At 37.5% G+C, this 20,797-nt stretch overlaps 3 protein-coding genes across 4 annotated transcripts; 1 reads left to right on the top strand and 2 right to left on the bottom strand.

The window, feature by feature from the left end:
• Positions 1-2,500, bottom strand: LOC108669761. 2 transcript variants are annotated; one of them, XM_018157166.2, is made up of 4 exons: positions 2,251-2,500; positions 1,139-1,246; positions 667-833; positions 1-238 (listed from the first exon to the last, which is right to left on the bottom strand). In XM_018157166.2, exons 2-4 carry the CDS (start codon positions 1,219-1,221, stop codon positions 87-89), a joined length of 402 nt encoding a protein of 133 aa, XP_018012655.1. In that variant the 5' UTR covers positions 1,222-1,246; positions 2,251-2,500; the 3' UTR covers positions 1-86. The 2 variants fall into 2 exon arrangements, with proteins under 2 accessions (XP_018012655.1, XP_047741360.1); XM_047885404.1 differs by having other exon boundaries at positions 2,351-2,500.
• Positions 2,501-3,136: 636 nt separating this feature from the next.
• LOC108669764 (THO complex subunit 4) lies at positions 3,137-10,287 on the top strand. The gene is made up of 5 exons (XM_018157168.2): positions 3,137-3,512; positions 7,968-8,066; positions 8,280-8,559; positions 8,871-9,086; positions 9,981-10,287. The coding sequence occupies exons 1-4, from the start codon at positions 3,228-3,230 to the stop codon at positions 9,074-9,076; spliced, it is 870 nt and encodes a 289-aa protein (XP_018012657.1). The 5' UTR covers positions 3,137-3,227; the 3' UTR covers positions 9,077-9,086; positions 9,981-10,287.
• Positions 10,288-11,923: 1,636 nt separating this feature from the next.
• LOC108669769 (THO complex subunit 4) lies at positions 11,924-14,278 on the bottom strand. Its single transcript, XM_018157178.2, has 4 exons — positions 13,981-14,278; positions 13,512-13,658; positions 12,823-13,093; positions 11,924-12,404 (listed from the first exon to the last, which is right to left on the bottom strand). Exons 1-4 carry the CDS (start codon positions 14,161-14,163, stop codon positions 12,289-12,291), a joined length of 717 nt encoding a protein of 238 aa, XP_018012667.1. The 5' UTR covers positions 14,164-14,278; the 3' UTR covers positions 11,924-12,288.
• Between the last annotated feature and the right edge of the window lie 6,519 nt (positions 14,279-20,797).

Raw genomic sequence — 20,797 nt, 5'->3', positions numbered from 1 at the left:
CCTCATCCACCCATTCCTCGCCTCATCCACCCATTCCTCGCCTCATCCACCCATTCCTCTCCTATTCCACCTATTCCTCGCTGAGGTTACAAGTTGAAGGAATGGTTCCTGTATCGCTGCCCTGCGTACGACCGGTCCAGGACGTGCTGCAGGGGGCGGTACACAGGGGCCCTACCGACGGCCTCGCTGCCGCGCGGGAACCTGCCGTACTCACCAGACGTCGTCACGGCGCTTGTGTCTGTCGAATAGTTTTATTGCAGTTATTTAGAATTTATACGTGTTTTTATTACATTAATATAGATCCGACTGCTCAAATTCAATCCACGTTGAAACTAAGATACAAACAGTGTCGTCAGTAGGCCTATCTTAGGTTGGCTTCAGCTCTTTAAAATATTATTAAGCCCCACAAATAATTTTAAATAAGATCATACACATAAATAAGGACATTAGCCCCCTCCCTGTTGACAGAATAGAGGAGCTTTCCCTTCCACTGTCCTTAAAACCAAGTGACGCAGCTGGATACAATTTGGAGGATTTGCATTTTCCCAGTGTCGCTGAATTTAGTTCTCCATAAAATTACCCAAAGACCCAAGTATCATTTACGCCCAGTGGTAAACGATTCATTAATGTCAATGGATGAGATTTTTTGTTCATTAAAATATTTACCTAAAGATTGAATGGTGCACGGTGGTCCAGAAGTGAGTTGCGAAGTTTGTGAGTGATGGTGCAGATGGTGTATAGTCGGGTGCAGATGGTTCGCTGAAGTTTGCAACTGGTGCGCAGGGCAGCTAGCATAGCGTAAATGGTCCCAAACTCTCTCGGTTGCAGATTTCCTGCAATTATTTGAAAATTAACATTTTTTCTAGATTCTTTCATATTCCAGAGAAACCTATGACATTAGAAAGACTTTCGCAATTCGGTTATATTATTATGTAGATTTTGATAAGCGGAAAATGCACGATTGTAAACGTGAATATTGCGCTTAGCGGTAATTTTTGTATACAGCCAATATTATTTATGTAACTATGTAAATCTATTTTTGTCTATATTTATACTAAAGTAAACAAAGAACATATTGACTAAAATAGACAGAAAAATCTACGGAAATAAGATTAAATAAGGTCCACGTATCCCTCACTCTTTGACCGCGGGCGTCTCAGCTGAAGAAGGCTGCAAGTTACGAGCCTCATGGCCGCCTCTGCCTGGAGCGGGCCCCACCATCCTGGTCTTTGTCCCAGATATTTTTCTGCGAGAGAAAACTGTTACACATTCTACTGACATCAGGAAACAAATATATATATTCCTGATTAGTGGTACAAAACTAATAACTTGCTTAGTTTTGCGGCTTTCTCATACACTGTAAAGTAGTTATTATATGTATTAGTAATGACCTATCTATAAATTGATAAAGCATAATAATAATAATAATAATAATAATAATAATAATAATAATGATAATAATTGTTAGTGATTACTTTTTTGGTGATTCTCTTGTGAGGTTATATACGAACTATTGAAAATTCAACTATAAAATATACGTTTAAAAATTACTTTTTATGGACAACGTACACTTCTAAAGAATCCAGTGTTTGCAATGTTACTGATGTACAATGAATTTCTAATTTTATTTTCGAATATTTAAAAAAGTAATTTTTCAATTTTTTTAATATATAAAAATTTTTCAAAATTGTTTATTCTGTCAATTGATTCATGCATTGCCTCCAACTTCACACAAGTGTTCATAATTTCAGATCAATTGGACAGGTAAAAGTGTGTCAAATATCAATTATAAGATTTGTAGCTGACAACGTTATTTTTCAGTTTTTTAATATTGAAAAAATATATATATTATGTTCCAAAAATTATTTATTTTATCATTTGATTCATGCACTGTCTCCAACTTTACGTAAGTGTGCAAAATTTCAGATCGATGGGATAAGTAGAAGTGTATTAAATTTCGATTACAAGATTTGTAGTAGACAGGCAAACAGACAAACAAGAAGTGAAGTTAAAGAGAAGTGTTGTAATAAAAAAAATTGTTTTTATCTATACGTTTGACTGTGATGAATCACCTATTCAACTTTCGAAGCAAGTATCGGATCGGTTGTCTGATAAGCATATTTATCCAATTTGATTTGGTAATAGGGACTGTGCTAAGTGATTACTCATTTCATAGTATATATGTGTTCTATAAAACAGAAAAAATGAATGCCATTGCCCAAAATTTAAAATATATTTTTATATATTTACTTAAAATTTAGATGAGTTTAGAGTAGTCGTTGAGCTTGCCAGGATAATGTTTAAACCGAAAATTATTAGCCAAGCGTAAATTTGTACAACAAATACTAACGGCTTGTTTTCTTGAAGGACTTCTCGCGAATTACAATACAAAGATTAAACTTTGTCAAACAGACAGATGACAGATTAATAGAGTTTATCGTTCTCCTACTTGTAAACACGCACTGCATTGCTGTTTAGCGACTTGTAGGATTTGCTGTAGAGACGTATATGAACGATAAGCTTGGTCGTTGCCATGACAACGTAAATATATTTTGGTAGATCGGCGCCAATGTAACTCCAAATATATCTGTCGTAAAAATATAGCTGTCGTCAATTTGAATTGAAATCATAGTAAATAGAAGTGACAATATAGCAAAACTATGATTTTTACTGTGATAAAACTGTTAAACTGCTTAAAACAAGGGCAAGATACATTTATTTGTCTAACTCTGCCCCAAACAATTAAGATTGAATATATTCCAAAGAAAATATATTCGAAATCACTCAAATATCATAAATATTACAAATTTAGCCTACACAACGGAACAGTCCTACGAAATTGCGTAAGCTTCTAACTCATTTATTGAAGAAGCATTACAAATTATACCAGGAATTACTAACTCATTTATTGAAGAAGCATTACAAATTTACCGGGAATTACATTATTTACAACGTGAATTTTATCTACGTAGACAGTAAAATATGTCTGAAATAATGTATAATTTCATTTACGATATATCAAACAACTTGCCTAATATAGTGTAAATATTGATTTTTATTTATATGCAATCTTTATTTAGACATTTTTGAATTGTGAGTTGTGAATAGAGAACACTTCTACAAGCTTTGTGTCGGCAACACGTAGCGTCCTTTGCTGACCCGCCATCTTGTGTCGTGCAGTCGGTCGTAGTTGTGTTGGTCGTGCTATTTGAAGAAAATTCACAATAATGGCTGCTGCTAAAGTTGATATGGCGCTCGATGATATAATTAAATCTAAGAAAGGCATGAACCGTGGAAGGGGTCGTGGAGCCCGTGGTAATTCACGTGGAGTTGCAAGAGGAGGCCAAGGCAGAGGAAATTTCCGTGGTGTTCGTGGCGTTGGTCAACGAGGCGGAGGATCATTCCGTGCCCGTGGCAATATGCAGGGATCATTCCGTGGAAATATGTTACGTGGCCGTGGTGGTTTCAGAGGAATGAGGGGAATAAGCAATGGAGCTTCCGTAGGATTCAGGGTAAGTACTAATCACTAGATTTGGTGCATGAATTCTGAACTGCTGGCATGCTGGGCAGTGAGCAGTACTGCCAGTAGGAACTAGATCAGTCTAGCTGCTTCAGGCCTTCAGCTTTCTTAAGTAGCTATAAGACTAGAATTTTTTTTTGCAACTTTCCGTTTGGGCAGATGAATTTAGGCTTTTTTGAATAGAAAATTTAGTGAAAATATATTCAAAATAGTTTATGGGCAAATTTGTATCCTTGGCGAGGACAGGCCCCTGTGTGAGGCTGTGCCTGTAGGTAGATTTGTCCTCAACTAAAGTCAACTTCTCAGCTAGCCTAGCTACTGTAAGTTAGCTAGGAATAGGAGATATTAATTCCTTTTTCTCAGGATCTCAGCAATGATGAATCTGATTGCAATCATTGCAATGATTCTGAAATGTGAAGTTATTTTTCTTGAAGTTTTTTTTAAGATGATAGGGTAAACGCGGTATATTCCGACATCGTGGGTAATTCCGTCACCTCTCCAGCTTTTCCTTTATATTAAGCTTTGTTGTAGCCTACCTAGTTCCATGCGTTTGTTGATGGTTTAAATGGTGATGTCATACGGTCATGCATTTGCGCGTCAAAATACTGCCAAAACACTAGGTCTTGGCCATCTAGTGGGAAAATATTGAGATCCAAAGAGAGACAATGCATGCCACTAAATAGGACTTTTCCAGACTAGACCACGTGTCAAATATTGCCACACACAGTGATGGAATATAGGGATTTGGTAGGTTTCCATTCTAAAGGCTTTTTAATAAATATGGCAACATTTTGTGATGTTTCATCGTTGCTGACGCGTAGTGCGTTGTTTTGAGAGTCATGCGAAGCCAACAGAACTTACGTAATGCATACGTTTTTTTATAGTTTTTCATTTCTTGATGCGTCCTTAATGTGTCGGAATATACCGCGTTTACCCTAGGCTAACATGACTTAGACAATGTATTTTCAAGATAAGGTTGTGCGGGCCATTCCATTCTGCCAGTGCCAATTCACTGCCATACATTACTATTTTGCAAGGCTTTTTTGTAGGATGTCATCCAATTTTGCCTTATTTTTGTGTACATGAATTCGTTTTTTGGAAATGATTTTAATTTTCAGGATGTGACCTATGGTATGGAAGGTCTCCCAGATGCACAGGAACTTAGGTATTACTTTAGATTAAGTGCATCCAAAAAAAGGGTGTTTTTTTCTTAAATATGTTTTTTGGGGTGTAGATTAAGAATCTGAAATCCGTTTTTGGAGGTTGGCATCGGAAATTTTTAATGGAACCTGTTCCAAACTGGACCTAACCTGCAAGGTTTTTGTTGAACGGTTAGGTTTTTTCTGTTTGGAGTCCGTCCGGTGGCCGGAAAAACCTAGCCAATAGGTTTTTTCTCTGTTTGGAGTCTGTCCGGCGGCCGGAAAAACCTAGCCAATCATCGAAAACCTCGCAGGTTAGGTCCAGTTCGGAACAGGTTCGATTAAAAATTTCCAATGCCGACTGCCAAAAATGGATTTCAGATTCTTAATCTACACCCCAAAAAACATACAATTGAAGAAAAAAACACCCTTTTTTTGGATGCACTTAATCTAAAGTATTACCAGAATTTATATTGCATTTTATCAATCTGTGGCATAGTGGCAAAGCAAGAGAGTTTTTAGACTCTCCCAGTCCCAGCCTCCCTCAAGTTCATTTTTGAGTCATATGTAGACCAGTAAAGTATCTTGGATACCTGCATTATTATAAGCTACATAAGAAATTGACTTGAATCGTGAGTAAATGAGAAAATTAAAAATGAACTGGTTCAAAAAATCCATGGTTTGTCACTGATCTGGGGTGTGTGCTGTAATATGCCTGTAGAAAATGCACTGTGTTCTGAAAGTTATTTGAAGATGCATGCGCCGCAACGCCATTACACATGAATGTATATCTGCATAGTGTTGACTACATTTCTAACGTGTTAACCAAGGTGCTAAGAGTCGGCACAATTATTTAATTATCAGTTCTCATTTTTTGCAACTTTGAAAGATAATTATATAGATGAACAGCAAACATTAATAAAATATGAATGGCTTCAAGGAGACACATCACATGACACATGAGAATGTTGCCATACCATTCTGTTAGGAATTTCTGAGAGACTGAGGACAGCTATGTCTAAACATATTTTATTTACAAAATATTTGGCACTCAAAAACTTTTTCCATTAATTAAAATGAAATTATTTCTGACTTTGTTCATTAACTGTAGAACCATAAATAACCCCCCTCATTATTAGTATATACAGAACAAGCTAAATCTGTCATTTACACTAATATTTGATTTCTTCAATTGCCCAATTTCTGAGGACTTGATTCTTCATCACTTGCCTCACAACTGGATGGAATATTTGATTACCTAGATACGGAAGGTAAACCAACAATGTTGCCACAAGCAATGCATAGAAAATTTCTTCTAAAATAAATTTCTATATTTTCACTTTTACAAAATTTCCATATCAAGGAAAATCGTATATCATTGAAGGATAATTGAACAGATATTGAATATTTTGAGTTTTTTGTCTGTTCCTTGGCAAACTGTATTTGTGCTGACTACTCCCAAGTACTGCGTGAGGTGTAATGGATGACCGGAATTTGCGCCAACACCTGTGCAAAGAGAAAATATTTAGATTACGTTGCACAAGCAGCACCAACCATTGGTTGGAAAAACTCGTTATGGGTGGGAAAATTCCCCGAAAAACTACATAATCTTGAGTGTGGGACGATTCATTCTTTTTCAGGGTATGACATTATTTATCAAGGCTCAACATTATTTGTCAAGGTGCAATGGTATTTTTCAAGGCACAACATTATTTTTCAAGGTGCAACATTATTTTTCAAGGTGCAACATTATTTTTCAAGGTGCAACATTATTTTTCAAGGTGCTAGTGACATCATTTTTCAGAAGTGACATCATTATTCAAATTAATCACAGTATTATCGCTTCCACAGTAAAAATTGGAAATGGTCTGAATTAGTAAATTAAAATTAATGGTTTCCAAACATGGTTATTTGAATCTCTTCCTTGTTTCACTTCTATGTTGATTTTACATCATCTTGTTACCGTAAAATGGGGGTAATTTTGACAACTTTTTTTTTTCAAAATGATGCCATTTTTTTACTAGATAAGTTAAACTTAAATTGAAACCTGCAAAACACAGGTCTATACTCTAGCTTTACTCACCATAAATTGCTGGCTCCTGCCTCTCATAGTTTTGATGTAATTTCAAAAAAAGTGATGGTCTTTGTTACCCCAGCTCATGGGGTTTCTTTGACCGGGTGGTAAAATTAATTTTTTTTTTGGTAAAATAACTCCAAATAACTCCAGGTTGTGGTGCATTGTAGTAGAACTCTTCTAGTTACTTATGCAAAAGACAAATTTTAGGAAAGTGTCATAGTTTGCAAATGGGGAGCGCTGCCCCCATATGGGCGAAATGTGACCATCTAATGGCAGCCGTGATGGGGTAACATTGACCGGTTTGGAAATTAAGTTAAAATTACCATATATAAGACTGTAGAGTCTGAAACATAAAGAAAAAAACATTAATAGGTGTATCAAACATAAAATATATTATATAGGTACTTATGGTAATTTTAACTTAATTTCCAAGCCAATCAATGTTACCCTGTCATGGCTGCCATTAGGTGGTCAAAAGTAACCCCATTGGGGGGCGGTGCCCCCCATTTGCAAACTATGACACTTTAGAGTCTGAAACATAAAGAAAAAAACATTAATAGGTGTATCAAACATAAAATATATTATATAGGTACTTATGGTAATTTTAACATAATTTCCAAGCCAATCAATGTTACCCTGTCATGGCTGCCATTAGGTGGTCAAAAGTAACCCCATTGGGGGGCGGTGCCCCCCATTTGCAAACTATGACACTTTCCTAAAATTTGCCTTTTGCATATGTAACTAGGAGAGTTCTACTACAATGCATCAAAACCTGGAGTTATTTTACCAAAAAATAAAAAAATTGGAGGGGGTACTCCGACAGGCTTTAAATAATAGCCCTTCTTTGTGGGTCACAAAATTTTTTAACCTATTAGATATGCAAACTTTTTGAATTTTTCTATTGTGTTACGTATCTTTCTATTGTGTTACATTGTATTAGGCCTTTGATGGCCATTAACAAAATTTTTCTATGTCGAATCGTTTATGAGTTTTGGGGGTTTTTGTTAGAAACGAAAAGTGGTCAAAGTTACCCCGCCGGTCAAAGTAACCCCCTTTTTACGGTACCATATTAGTATCATTAAAATTTTAAATAATAATAATTTGCTAGAATTTCTTCGTTGTTTGAATCCACTAGAAGCCAGCTATGCTGAAATTTCTAGTTTCAATTGTGATAGCCCCAAGCTATTTTACCTATGTCCTGATCTTGATACAACTTTTTTTTTCTTTTCAGGGAGGCATCAGGACAGGTGGTGCTTTCCAAGCTACTGCAGCTCCTGCAAAGCTCACAATCACCAATTTGGAATATGGCGTTTCTGATTCGGATATTAGGGTAAATTTTGAGACCTATTTAATTCAAGATTAATAAATTTTACTTTAAATCCTGGTTGGCTTTGAATTAAGCATTTGTTACGTGTAATTAAGTGTGATAATAAATCTAATGTAGACCTTTAAGATTTCAAAACAGGAATTTCATTGTTGAAATATTGTCATCCTTGTCCTATTTTACATTCTCACAATAATGCACATTATTTTTTTTAAACAGGAGCTGTTCCAAGAGTTTGGTGTGATCCGCAGCGCCGCAATTCACTATGACCGCACAGGAAGGTCTCTCGGCACAGCCCATGTTGTATTCTCTCGCTTCAGTGACGGCCTTAAAGCCATGAAGCAATACAATGGTGTCCACCTTGACGGCCGCCCCATGAATATAACAATCGATGACAGAAATGCTCAGAAGGATATCTATAACGCCTCTGCCCTCGCATCTGCCACCTCTAATTTTGCTGGCAAACCTGTGAAGCGCCTTGGTCGTGGTGCCCCACGAGGTGAGTTTTCATGGCGTGTACCTAGATCATAGTTCCAGAGCAATTAATTCTTTGTTTAATCTAAACCTATCAAAGAAACTCTTCAAGCAATTCATAATATATTTTTATTCGATGTAAACCGCGGATATACTTTCTGTGACGTTGACTTAATAAATTTTGAGTTATTCACATCAGAATGGGAACGTCAATATTGAGATGCCAGCTTGGTTAATTTGTGAAATTAAAATAATAGAAGTCGAATTTGTAAGGCGTGAGATTTCACGAATAATTTCCTCAGTGCTGATTTTTCAAGTGATGTTTTTGTTGTGCAGGTGGCGGCGGTGCAATGCGCGGATCCCGTGGTGGGAATTTCCGCGGCACCGGACGCGGCTCCTACCAAGGAGCGACGCGCGGTGCACGAGGCACTATGAGAGGCAGAGGTCGTGGCCGCGGCGGCCGTGGCGGCGCCACTAAGACGCCCACTGTGGCTGATCTCGATGCCGAACTTGATGCTTATGCCAATCAAGTCTCCAAGTAAAGAAAAGGAGGTAATTTGGACGACCACGGTAATGGCCACTTGAGCGCTGTACCTCGGCGTAGAAGCGTCGCACATGAGCTTGGACTCCCTGCAAACGGATGTTCCAAGTTCTGTGTTCCTCGAGACGCAGTCAATTTCCTGTTGGCAGTAATGACTCCCTCACTAATGATCTTGAGATCATTATTTTTTATCCAGCCTCTACCGTAAAAAGGTAAAAGGCGCAAATTAAAAGCGTCTACGAGATAATGTGCCCTTCCTGTCAAGGAAGTCGATGCAATTCAATTTTAACCTCGTGAGTTTTCTCAATGACCCATAATAACACGACTTCTACCGAGTTTAATTTTTTTAATTAATGAAAACTGACCTAATTACTCCGATAAATTAGATCATTCTTTATGAATGAATTTAAAGTGGACGAAAAGTCCCTCAATCGACATCTCCTATAAGATGTAAATCATGGTCAGAGCTTAATTGACATGAATTGTGGTCCTTATGTGACGTATTAAGTTATCGAAGAGCTCGCGCATTGAGCTCCAGAGAAGCTTTCACGTAAGTGCTGGCAACTTCGGACCTTCCGACTTGAGCTAAAGTTTTCGTTCACTGCCTCCTGGATTTTGTACTCGTGTCTCCGACGGAAGTGTGTGGGGAGGAAGGGCGTCTCCAGGAGGCCCTAAGCGCCGCTGCCCCTCCCTGGACCGTCACACTCTCTTGTCAAGTATAGATAGTGACGCTAATCTCTCTTCCGCAGCTTCATTGAATATTTTCTTGATATTTGGGCATATGCTGTGACATTGCTTAATGCTATTGTTTCTATTTCTGAAATTTATGTTCCATATTGCATTTTTCAAACGTATGTGTATGTTAAAAGTCCTACTAAAAATCCCTTGTTTTTATTTCTTTTCAGATTGCAATGCGTACCTGAAGAAGCTCCGGGTTCTGCTTCGATGTATCTTACTCCTAGGATTAGTCTCGTGCGTCTTGCTCTGCGTTTAGTAATCTGGCTGCCTCATACGAGCACCTCACTTAACGGTTCATTGATTACGAATTCTCAAGTTCAGCGACTGAAGTTTTATTTATTTCAATGTACATTGCGGTAATGCGATGAGAATTTTTGCTGCGGACGTAGAGCGGTTACTTGAGCATCATAGCCAAAGACCATTGCTTCGACTGTCTTAAACGTTAATAATAATACAGTAATAATTGGTGGACGATTCCTACTATTTTTATCCTTTCAAATTTGAGGTAATAATTTGTGGAAAATTGATAACAAATAGCGAATTTCTTACCGAAAGAATTACACCAGTTAAATGTGACATGATGTATTGGAGTTTTTTTTGACTCTTATTAAACCCGTGTCAATAATTTACGTCTTCCCATGTTGTGGGCTAAGTTCGAGCGAGAACTTGACCAGCTAAAATTACGAGAACTTGATAAGCCGTCACCTCATTCATTGTCGTGACGTATGTGCGAAATACGATGGGAAGCGGAACAAGGCAATGAGAGTGGAACTAGCTTGACACATTACGCATTTAAGCCAGAATGACAAATTCCTGAAGAAGTTATAGACCGGATTCAATGACATTGAACGGCGATTAAAGCCCTGACAGAGTCGCGCCATGCGGAGCACCGTACAATGTTTCGTCTTTCAACATTCCTCCGCGTCTCGAGTCTTGAGCAACCGAGTAATTTATTTAAAGTCAAACCGGGCCTGCAGCTGCTTGTTGCAAGGCTCTACTTGCCAAGTTACTGTATTTAATGGACATTGTTATATGAAGTTGATTTGGACTCGGTTTCAAGTCGCCACGCGAAAGTTGAGAATTATGACCAATTTCCAATGTTAATGCTTCCGACACACTCAAATATTTTGAAGTCGTCAAAACTTATTCCTGATGAAGTTGAACTCATTCATATACATAATCTTGTGCAACTTCAGTAAACAATTTTTTTTAATCTGTGCACTTCGCTCGCCTGGATTTTAAATGAAAAAAAACAATATTTTCGATATTGAGTATATAGCGCTATTTCATTCACTCTGCTCTCAATATCGCGGAATAACGACCAAAGCTGCATCTTGCTTTTGCACTCAAACGCATGACGGGACGAGCTTATACGTGAGGTATAGAAGGATCCATTTAACGAGGCAGGATCTCGCGTTCCTAGGGGGATTGTTCATGAGCGCCCCGCCGTTGAGCTCGCGGTGTCTGACTGTAGGTCTCAGTTGTGGGGTTAAGTTATTATGTAGGCAGGATTCCTTACATTTCCCTTCTCTGTCTCTCTCGTGCGGGCGGCCGACGTCCCGTGTAAGCGACCTCTTGTTCGAGTGTCTTCTTTTCTGTTGCTTGTCACCTGTCCCTCCTTGTCACTTCGTCTCTTTGAGATGCTAACGCTGCTTCTTTAGAGCCAGCTTCAGCGAGCTGGACATCTGAGATTTTCCGCCCCTTGTGGGTGAAGAATAATTGAGACCTTCCACCTCTATGGTGATGTTCATCTTGACTTTCGGTGCGAGATAGCTAAATAGCTGAAGCGCTAGTAAACATTTGGCCACTAAACTAAAACTAAACGAGGCAGGATCGGCCAACTGAACTCGTGGGTGCAAGAAGCTTTTAATGTTTACACGATTTCCTGAAAATTATTTAGAACGCAACTAAGTAGTTGAAATAATAATTAAACCGGCGTCGCGACAATATGAGGACTAGATTCAATGCGATACTAAATGAAGAGCATACCGGTTAAATCGCAAGCGACTTAATCCTACAAACGAGATCGTTCACTGCAGATCGAAGCCCTCTACAAACCCAGTCTGACAGAGTTGAAATATTTGTAAAGGTTATATCATTCAAAGGCTCATTACGAAAGACTTGCAAACATGTAATGGATCCAGCTACAATGAAAATGGAACTACGTAAAGTGAATTACACAGCATGATTTATATAATCTGCAAAAGTTTTTGAACATTAAGCATATTTTTTCAAGCTTATGTTCGATAAAATGAAATTTTGTACCCCAAAGACCATAATTCCCAGATTGAACAATTTGTTTTTCTCTCCATCCTCAACTCATAAAAGGCTCAATTTAATCAGCTCACCACTTCAACGATGGAGAGTTTCTAAAACGTCTAGGTTTTGTGAATCATTCCATCAAGATGATGTTCAGGAATAATGATTGTAAAATGTCTTAGGTACTACAGGAGCGCATCTCAAATTGTAGGCAGGCTATTTGGCCTTCTTGGCTTCGCACAAGTAGCTGTCCAACTCAGCGTCGAGCTCCTCAGCGGTCTTGAGTTTTGCTTTCTCAGGCTGCCGCCCCCGACCTCCACGGCCTCGTCCACCTGCAATGTAACATTCATCAAATTATTTAAATCGTTGCATTATTCATTTGAAAATGAAACATTTATCTAGAATCGTCCAGAATTCAGCGATTAATCATTAGTTATCCATAAATGGAAACTTTTAAACTGATCGGAAGTAAAAGAACGAACGAACGGGGTGTGGCTACAATTATGATTTGGAACAAGTAATGTTCCGGTTCAAATGTTTCAAAAGTAGAGATGGAAAATTGGTCAGAAGGCTGCTAGAACGCGGAGTAAATATAAACAAACAGAGTCCAAGAGTTTTGCAGCAGGGTATAGTTATCAACTGTTTGGGATACCTGGAATGATGAGGACTGAGTAAAGAAAGGGAATGAATTTTTTCTGATCTCAATTCATTCCTTTGAAGAGGTTGAACAAAATTAGCCGCAAATCTCACCTGGTCTTGAGCCTCTGCTTCGCTGATCGAGGCGATTCGACATCGGTCTTGACACACCACCTCCGCGGGAGGCAAAAGATGAGTCGAGGCCGAGGCCTTCAATGTATATCTTCATGGGGCGGCCATCAAGGTGCACGCCGTTGTACTGCTTCATTGCCTTCACCGCGTCACTTTGACGCCCAAAGATAACCTGGGCGCTGCCTAGTGACCTGCCCGAGCGATCGTAGTGCACAGCCGCAGACTGCATGTCTCCAAACTCTTGGAACAGCTCCTGAAGGGCAGCTCATTATTTCAGAGTCAGATTTAAATTTGATTCGACACTACCAACGTGATACTTCATATTCAAGAAGATTTGTTTATGAAGGCAGACTTCAACTCGACTTAGAACTGTTGTCCAACTAAAAGAAATTGGCAAGTTGATTTAGACAGTTTTCCAAGTCCAATGATAAGTTGACATATGGTTAAGAATTAGTGAGAATATGATGCATTTATATCGACTTAAGCAATTCAATTTTTCATACTGCTTCAGAATTTTAAATAGTAAATTAGGGAACTTCATTAATCAAAATACTTAGAAAATAAAATTCGCAGTAAAATTGACTAAAAAATATAATATAAGTTAATTAAATACAGAGAAATTCTCCTTTGGCAAGGGAGGTCTCAAATGAAATCAAAGAAAGCACTCCTACCCTGATGTCTGAATCAGTGACTCCAAAGTCTAGGTTGTTGATATTAAGCTTGAAGGTTCCCATCCCCATGAGGGGTGGGGGTGGCAGCAGCCCACTGTCTCCCCCTCTGAACATGTCGTGCGTCCAACGCCCATTGCCCATGGAGCTCTGTAAACATGACCAATGATTTAATTAAACTGCATTATGGGAATATACATAATAAGAGGAAATGAATTTGAACAAATAATTTCTGACAGTGATCTAATATTAAGCAGGATGGAAAAATTTCCTCCAACTAGGTACCTTTCTTACAGCAATGTTTTAACAGTACAACAAGTTTGAGAAAAACAGAACATTTTTCTCAACTACTTCTTTATTGTTACATTAAGTTTGTGCATCATTATTATCTGTTTTTGCCAGTAATAGAAAGTATGTAAAACTTCCCTTTTAAACTGGTACAGGAATAAAAAATGCATTAGTTGAGACTTGCCTGAGGCTGCCGAGGTCCAGTGTTGTATGGGGCAGGTCGGGAAAAATTACCACCTCGTCCACCACGCCCACGTGCTCCTCCTCCTCCACCACGTGATCCACGCCTGCCTGAACCTCCTCCACGGGATTCACCCTTTTTCTTGCTTATTATGTCATCAAGAGCCATGTCTAATTTCGAGTCCATGATGATTAAATTTTATTTTCTCCACTAATTGATCTAAAAGAGAATTAAATGTGAAAATTCAGCAGTTGATTTTAGAAGATAAGTAGCTGAAACAAATCATTTCAATGGATTTTTAGTTTAGCCTTGCATATCATTTACAAAATTTCCCTTCATACCTGAATATTTAACCTGAACTAGATTAAAAAGTTTCTCTAGTAAACGAGAGATTTAATGCTAACAGATGTATACTTTTTGTAAGAGCACCGATAAATGACATTTGAGATGTCACCTACATAATCACATGCAGCATATTTATTTGAATGATCTGCACCCTCAGTCATAATCATCAATCTAATAGCAACCAAGAAAGCACCGACTTTCTCATCCTGTTACCAGTATGGCGATTTCTCAAAAAGCTTTTGTCTAAGTAGATTTTTAGAATAATTTGCTCACTGGAAAATTTTTCAGAGAAACAATTTTGTGACTTTTTTAAATATTCAATGAATCCATCATGATAAACAAAAGTTAATATTTTTTCATTATGACTAGAGATAAATGTAAAGGAAGGCTAGTATAACCTATTAGAAAACCATGGAGCTCCTATTAGCTTCAAATTGAACAGTTGATATATGTATACGTACTGCAATATTAAAAAAATATGCATAAATTTTTTTATGTTTCAAATATTTTGATAGCAAAATTTTGATGGAAATAATTAATTTGTTTTTTTAAGTCATATTTCAGAAGTTTAACTCTGCTACCACGCTGAGGAATACAGAGATTTTGGGCAATTATACTATGCCAAGTGAGCTTCCTGAAACAAAAGGACTGCTCGAATGTGCAGGACTTTCCCAATTTGGTAAATTGGTGCAGTTGGTTGCATAGAACAGGCGGCATTAAAAACAGCAACACTCCCAAACATGCATATGAGCATGGCTACAAGGCACAAGGATACAATCATGTCATTGTTCAGCTGCAGCTGCCACCAATGTTGACAGCAGCAGGCATTCAACATATGTACTGTCAAACAGGGTAATAAGGGATGGTTTTGAGCGTTTTTCATTAACAACTTCTTACCATTAAACATTTCATTAACAAGTTTTGGCTCACTTCAAAGCTCATTGCAAGATCTATATCATATGGCATCTCCAAAAAAATTCCATATGGTATTCGTAAGGTGCCAGATGCAAAATGAACAAAAAAATATATAATAAAAACATAGGTACCTGAAACAAAGAAAAATTGTAGTGACATCTTTTGGAGAAATCGATTGTAGTTTAGGTTTATTAATTTTCATTCTATGTTGCCCGGTGCACAATTCTTTCCATGACATTCTAAGCACAATTTAGTGTGACTGATGATGCAAATTAATTTTTCTTCAAGTGCAATTTTCTTCCCAGAGCGAGGTAAATGTTATCAAAATTTTTTGTTGCTAATTGATTTTTTGGTCAATTGGAGCCTTGGCTAATTGAGGTTCCACTGTAAATGCGGATTTAGGGGTGTCCCTTATTACCCTGTCTAATGAAAATGGCCACAATTATTTTTGGAATGATATGCAAATTTCCCAATAATGTTTTTAAGCCAAAACCTACGTGCAACTTTTATGTAAGTAAAATTTTTCAATATGGCAAAAAATTTTTTTGCTACAGTCCTTAGCAGAGGTACTTTTCCAAAATCTCACTGTCTACACTTTTTTTTGGGATTTTTAAAAGGTAGTAAATGTATTATTTCTTAACTTGTTATATGCTACATAGATAGTAAAAATGTCGAACTTTAAGGGACTATTTTTAGTTTTGCAATATTTTGATTAGTTTAGCTGCTAAAAGATTTCTAGGAAAAGTGGGATGACTGTCCCAATTTACCCTATCCGTTCCTTATTACCCATTTGATGGTACTACTGCACATACATTCATAGACTTGCAGTGAGAGGACATTAGGCCACTGTTGGCAGCAGCAGATAATGAATGTACATACATACTGTCACTAATACATGTGCGTGCATCATCCCACAACACGATACATTGGTGTGTAATCACACAGCCTGCACATGTGTTCTAACTCTTTTCAGTGCACAGCATATTTTGTCTCTACACATTCTGGCATAGATAGAAATAATACAAATTCCCACACACCTGACAAATCTTCCTGACAATGATGGCTCCGCTAAAAAAGATCAAGCAGTTGCTTGAAATCGACAACAGAAGAGATGGCAACTGTTGTGCACACATTGTTTGTGGGAGCAGCTAGGACAGATACAGTTCAGTAAAAGGATTTAGGAACATTAAGATTTTATGATTGAGCTGAAAGTTAAATGAAGGCAATGAAAAGAGAAATATTTTTGACTTAATTGAGATGTTACTCAAATTCATGGTTTAAATATATCCCTTGAATAAAAAATTTCAGTAAAGCTACGAGAATGGTAAAAAGTACCAGATACATATGAATAGGTTTTTGTGTAATTATGTAAGAATCTTTTATTGCAGTGTATTCTAATAGTAATTTAGTATCTTGAAGGGCCAGTCAAGCCATGAATGAGACAAAATGATTGTACTGGCACTCTAGTTCACCTGTTTCTATGGCCATTGACTAATTTATCAAGTAAAAGTTTAGTAAAGAAATTTCCAAGGAAAAAACACGTATTGCCTGTAGGTACCTTTTGAAAATCACACATGAAACATCTTTNACCTGTCTCTTATACACATCTAGATGTGTATAAGAGACAGCAATATACTCGCGTATATTGTCAACTAAAATAGTAGAACTATTTTAGCTTTCTAAAGTACGGCGCACGGCGCATTTTTTTACCAACGTAGTACAGTGCACCATGCAGGTCGTTAAAATGACAAAATAAATTCCCGCGCACCTGGCACATCTTCCTGACCATGGGTTTGTTGCTATTGTGCGCCCGAACCTAGAGTTTGGAAACGTCGTATGGTCACCAAAATTTAAAAAGGACAGAAATTTAGTAGAGAGTGTTCAAAGACACGCAACAAGAATAGTTCCGGGCTTGAAAGGCAAGTCCTATGAGGAAAGATTAAAGATTATGAAGCTTCCAAGCCTCAGTTATTTTGTCTGCATGGGGACCTCATTGAAATATACAAGTATACTCATGACTTATACAAGGTCCCAGAAGGATTACTAGAATTTGAAACAAGAACCAATACCAGTCACCAGGGCCACGGCTATAAACTAAAAAAACAGCGTTGGAACACATCCATCATCCATGCTACAACATTTCTTCTTGCTTCGAGTCACCAACATGTGGAACAGCCTCCATGATCTCATCGTTGACGCTCCGCAGCTCCGAGTAGGGTAAACGCGGTATATTCCGACATCGTGGGTAATTCCGTCACCTCTCCAGCTTTTCCTTTATATTAAGCTTTGTTTTAGTTCCATGCGTTTTAAAAGTTTAGTAAAGAAATTTCCAAGGAAAAAACACGTATTGCCTGTACCTTTTAAAAATCACACATGAAACATCTTTCTTACCAGCAAATATTGAATATTATATGCCTTACCAAATATTGTATGCCTGATATTACAGATTGTATTATTTTCAAGCCAATCTGGAATATGATTGGCACAGAGGTGTACGTAAATCAATCAATTTAGCTGATATGGGATGATTGGCAGACATACACTCATCACAATTGTTGTGGGTGGCATAAAAGCAATAAAAAAAAAAATAGGAAATAAACATGCTGATGGTGCTGTGTGTTAATCAATTCATATTTTGTGATCAGCCATTTACCCAAATTAAAGATAAAGATGGTTGATGGAGAGCTTGAAAATATGCTGATATCTTGAGCTAAAAGGCTCAATGGTCCCAGGCCTATACAGCCTAGGACCATAAGTTGAGCCTTACTTCACTGTCTGGAGGAAAAGCATAGCATATTTGCAGTTATTAAGTGAAAGTGGAAATAAAACCATGCAAATCATGATGCCAACCAGTGACCACTGACCAGTATTATTTAGATTTGATTGATAAGAGGTAAAATGAATGTAATGTAGGTACTCAGAAGCAAGTTGTGTGTACTTGGCATATTGACACCCAGCAGTTTTGTGATTGTGTCATTAAATCATCTTTTTAGGCTTTAATCGTTTCAAGTATTTTTTAAAAATTGCTGCCCAAGTACAGAACTACCTAAACCTTTATACTTCATGCCAAAATTACATGTAAGCCAGGGCTGGTGATTTTTTTATTTTTTTTTAAACAATAAAAAAATAAAAAATCAAGCATTTTTTATAATTTGTTTATTTTTTCAGCTTTTTGGTCTTTTTGAAATATTATCTTTTATGTTGCAATTAGCCTACTAACAATAACAGTATATGGATGGCTAAAAAGGGCACTTACTGCCTTCAAGAATGGCCAGCTTACCACTTTGGGACTTTTGGATAAACAATTATTGATATGTCTATTCATTAGCTTTGAAAAGTTTGTATGGACTGGAGCAAGGTAATGAGCTAAATATTGACCATTTAACTGGCTTCAATATACAACAATACTTCAGGAATGCAGATCTTCTAAACATTGAAAAGTCACATAACAGATAGGTAGCTGGTAGCACAGTGCAGAACACTATCAATAGATCAACTAGTTTTATGTCCTATAAATCTACCAGACTACCCTCTAAACACACCGACTAGTACCTAGTGACTGAGCAACTGACTGCACTGTTCTCATTTGATTCAGACCAATTAACCAATAGTCCAATACTAAACAAACTGAACGACAACCAAACAAACCTCAAATGACTTGAAAGGAGACTTGTGTTATGAGAAAAGCTAACACTGTTTGAAATAAACATGTGCACAATTCAAATATTTTAGTTCCTTTCACTGCATTTAATTATTTTCTATAGGTACACGTACAGTATAGTTTTATAATTGTATTTGTTTTGTTTCTAGTTATAAATTCACATATTTGAAGATTGAAATCAAATATTTTAATTAGAATAACATTAAGTGGGGTGACTTTGCCCACCACTACAACAGAAACAAATGGAAGCAAAACTTAATAATAAACATTGGCCAAAGTCACCCCAGAGGCCAAAATCGCCCCAGGCACTTTGGCCAACGTTTATAATTTTGTTTTGCTGCCAATGGTTTCTGTTGTAGTGGTGGCCAAAGTCACCCCACTTTACGGTACTCATATTAGAGTGGAAAATCTTTCTAAACGCCTAAAAGGTCAATACAATCTCACAAAAGTCTTTGGGAATTGAGAGTAATGTACGCAAATGGATCAGAGAATTTCTAGTAGGGAGGCGACAACATGTCAGTATTAATGGGTCCATATCAGACTGGGCTTCAGCGTGCAGCGGCGTGCCACAAGGAAGCGTTCTCGGGCCTATTCTATTCGTTGCGTTTATAAACGATCCGCCAGAAGCTGTGTCTTTAGCTCGAAAGTCATTGTAAAGTAAAAAAATTGGTCGATAACTTCAGCGAAAGTCGTTGAAATTCCAACGACTATTGCCACTGTATGAGACCTGGGATGCGTCCTCAATGTGTTGGAATATACCGCGTTTACCCTATGAAGTATGAACATCTTCAAAAACAGACTAGATGAAGCTATGCAGGAGCATATGTTCAGTCTTAAAATGCCTAGCAATTTATGGACCAGGCAATAAGTCCAGCAGCTATCTCAATCAATCGTCAGCGGTCAGGATGTCAGCTATGGAAAGATCGGGTTCCAAAGGCTGGATCCCTTGTGAATCAAGTCACGAAAATCTCAAGAATCGGCAACAGGCCATGCCGCCATGGGCCTATTTCTTCAATGCCGACACTTCTATTCTAACCCATCTTAGGTATTTAACTAAGCTAGCTAGGCCTAACACATGTAAATTGTATAATGTCATTAATATATAACAAATAGTCAAATAGTTAAAGACTACTTGTAGCCTTATTATTATTGCCCTTATTATTGGCCTTATAAGAATTAGCTAAGTTGCTAGCTAAGTTATATGTACAATGTATTGTTAAACCATGTTGTATATATAATTCATAGTGGGATTAGTGGCAAACCAGAGCTTTTTTAGAATCAGTTCATATTTAATTTCTTCATTTAGGTAGTCAAGATTTAAATCAATTTCTTAAGTATGATAATGCTGGTATCCAGGATACTTTACTGGTCTACTTATAGGACGGTATTATTGCAGATTAACTACATCCAAAAAAAAGGGTGTTAAATTATATGTTTTTTGGGGTGTAGATTACGAATCTGAAATCCATTTTTGGCGGTCGGCATCGGAAAACCGATTTTTTTCCATAATACCGATCACACGTAGCGCACGACATCTTGAATGAAACTTACCCGTTGCACTGCAACTGTCTCTTATACACATCTAGATGTGTATAAGAGACAGACGGGTAACATTTTCGTCTTCTTTGTCCATAAATCTGGAGATACATTGCCACATCGAGAGATCACAACCTAACGCCAACTCGCAGGTTGGGTTGGTTCGCCCAGGTTCCTTTTAGATCAAAATGCTATCTAAAAAAAGGAACTTGGCTGACTTAACCCAACCTAAGAGCTTTTTGTAAAATTTCGATGAACAATCCGACCCTTTATATAAAGGTGAGTGGGTAACGTAAGTTACGTAACCCCCATGTTAGTAAATAAAGGTGAGTGGGTAACGTAAGTTACGTAACCCCCATGTTA

This window comes from Hyalella azteca, unplaced genomic scaffold (genome assembly GCF_000764305.2).
Source record: "Hyalella azteca isolate HAZT.00-mixed unplaced genomic scaffold, Hazt_2.0.2 contig17841, whole genome shotgun sequence".
Lineage (NCBI taxonomy): Eukaryota > Metazoa > Arthropoda > Malacostraca > Amphipoda > Hyalellidae > Hyalella > Hyalella azteca.
The sequence above is the reverse complement of the archived record's forward strand: the minus strand, read 5'-3'. Positions and strand labels throughout refer to the sequence as shown.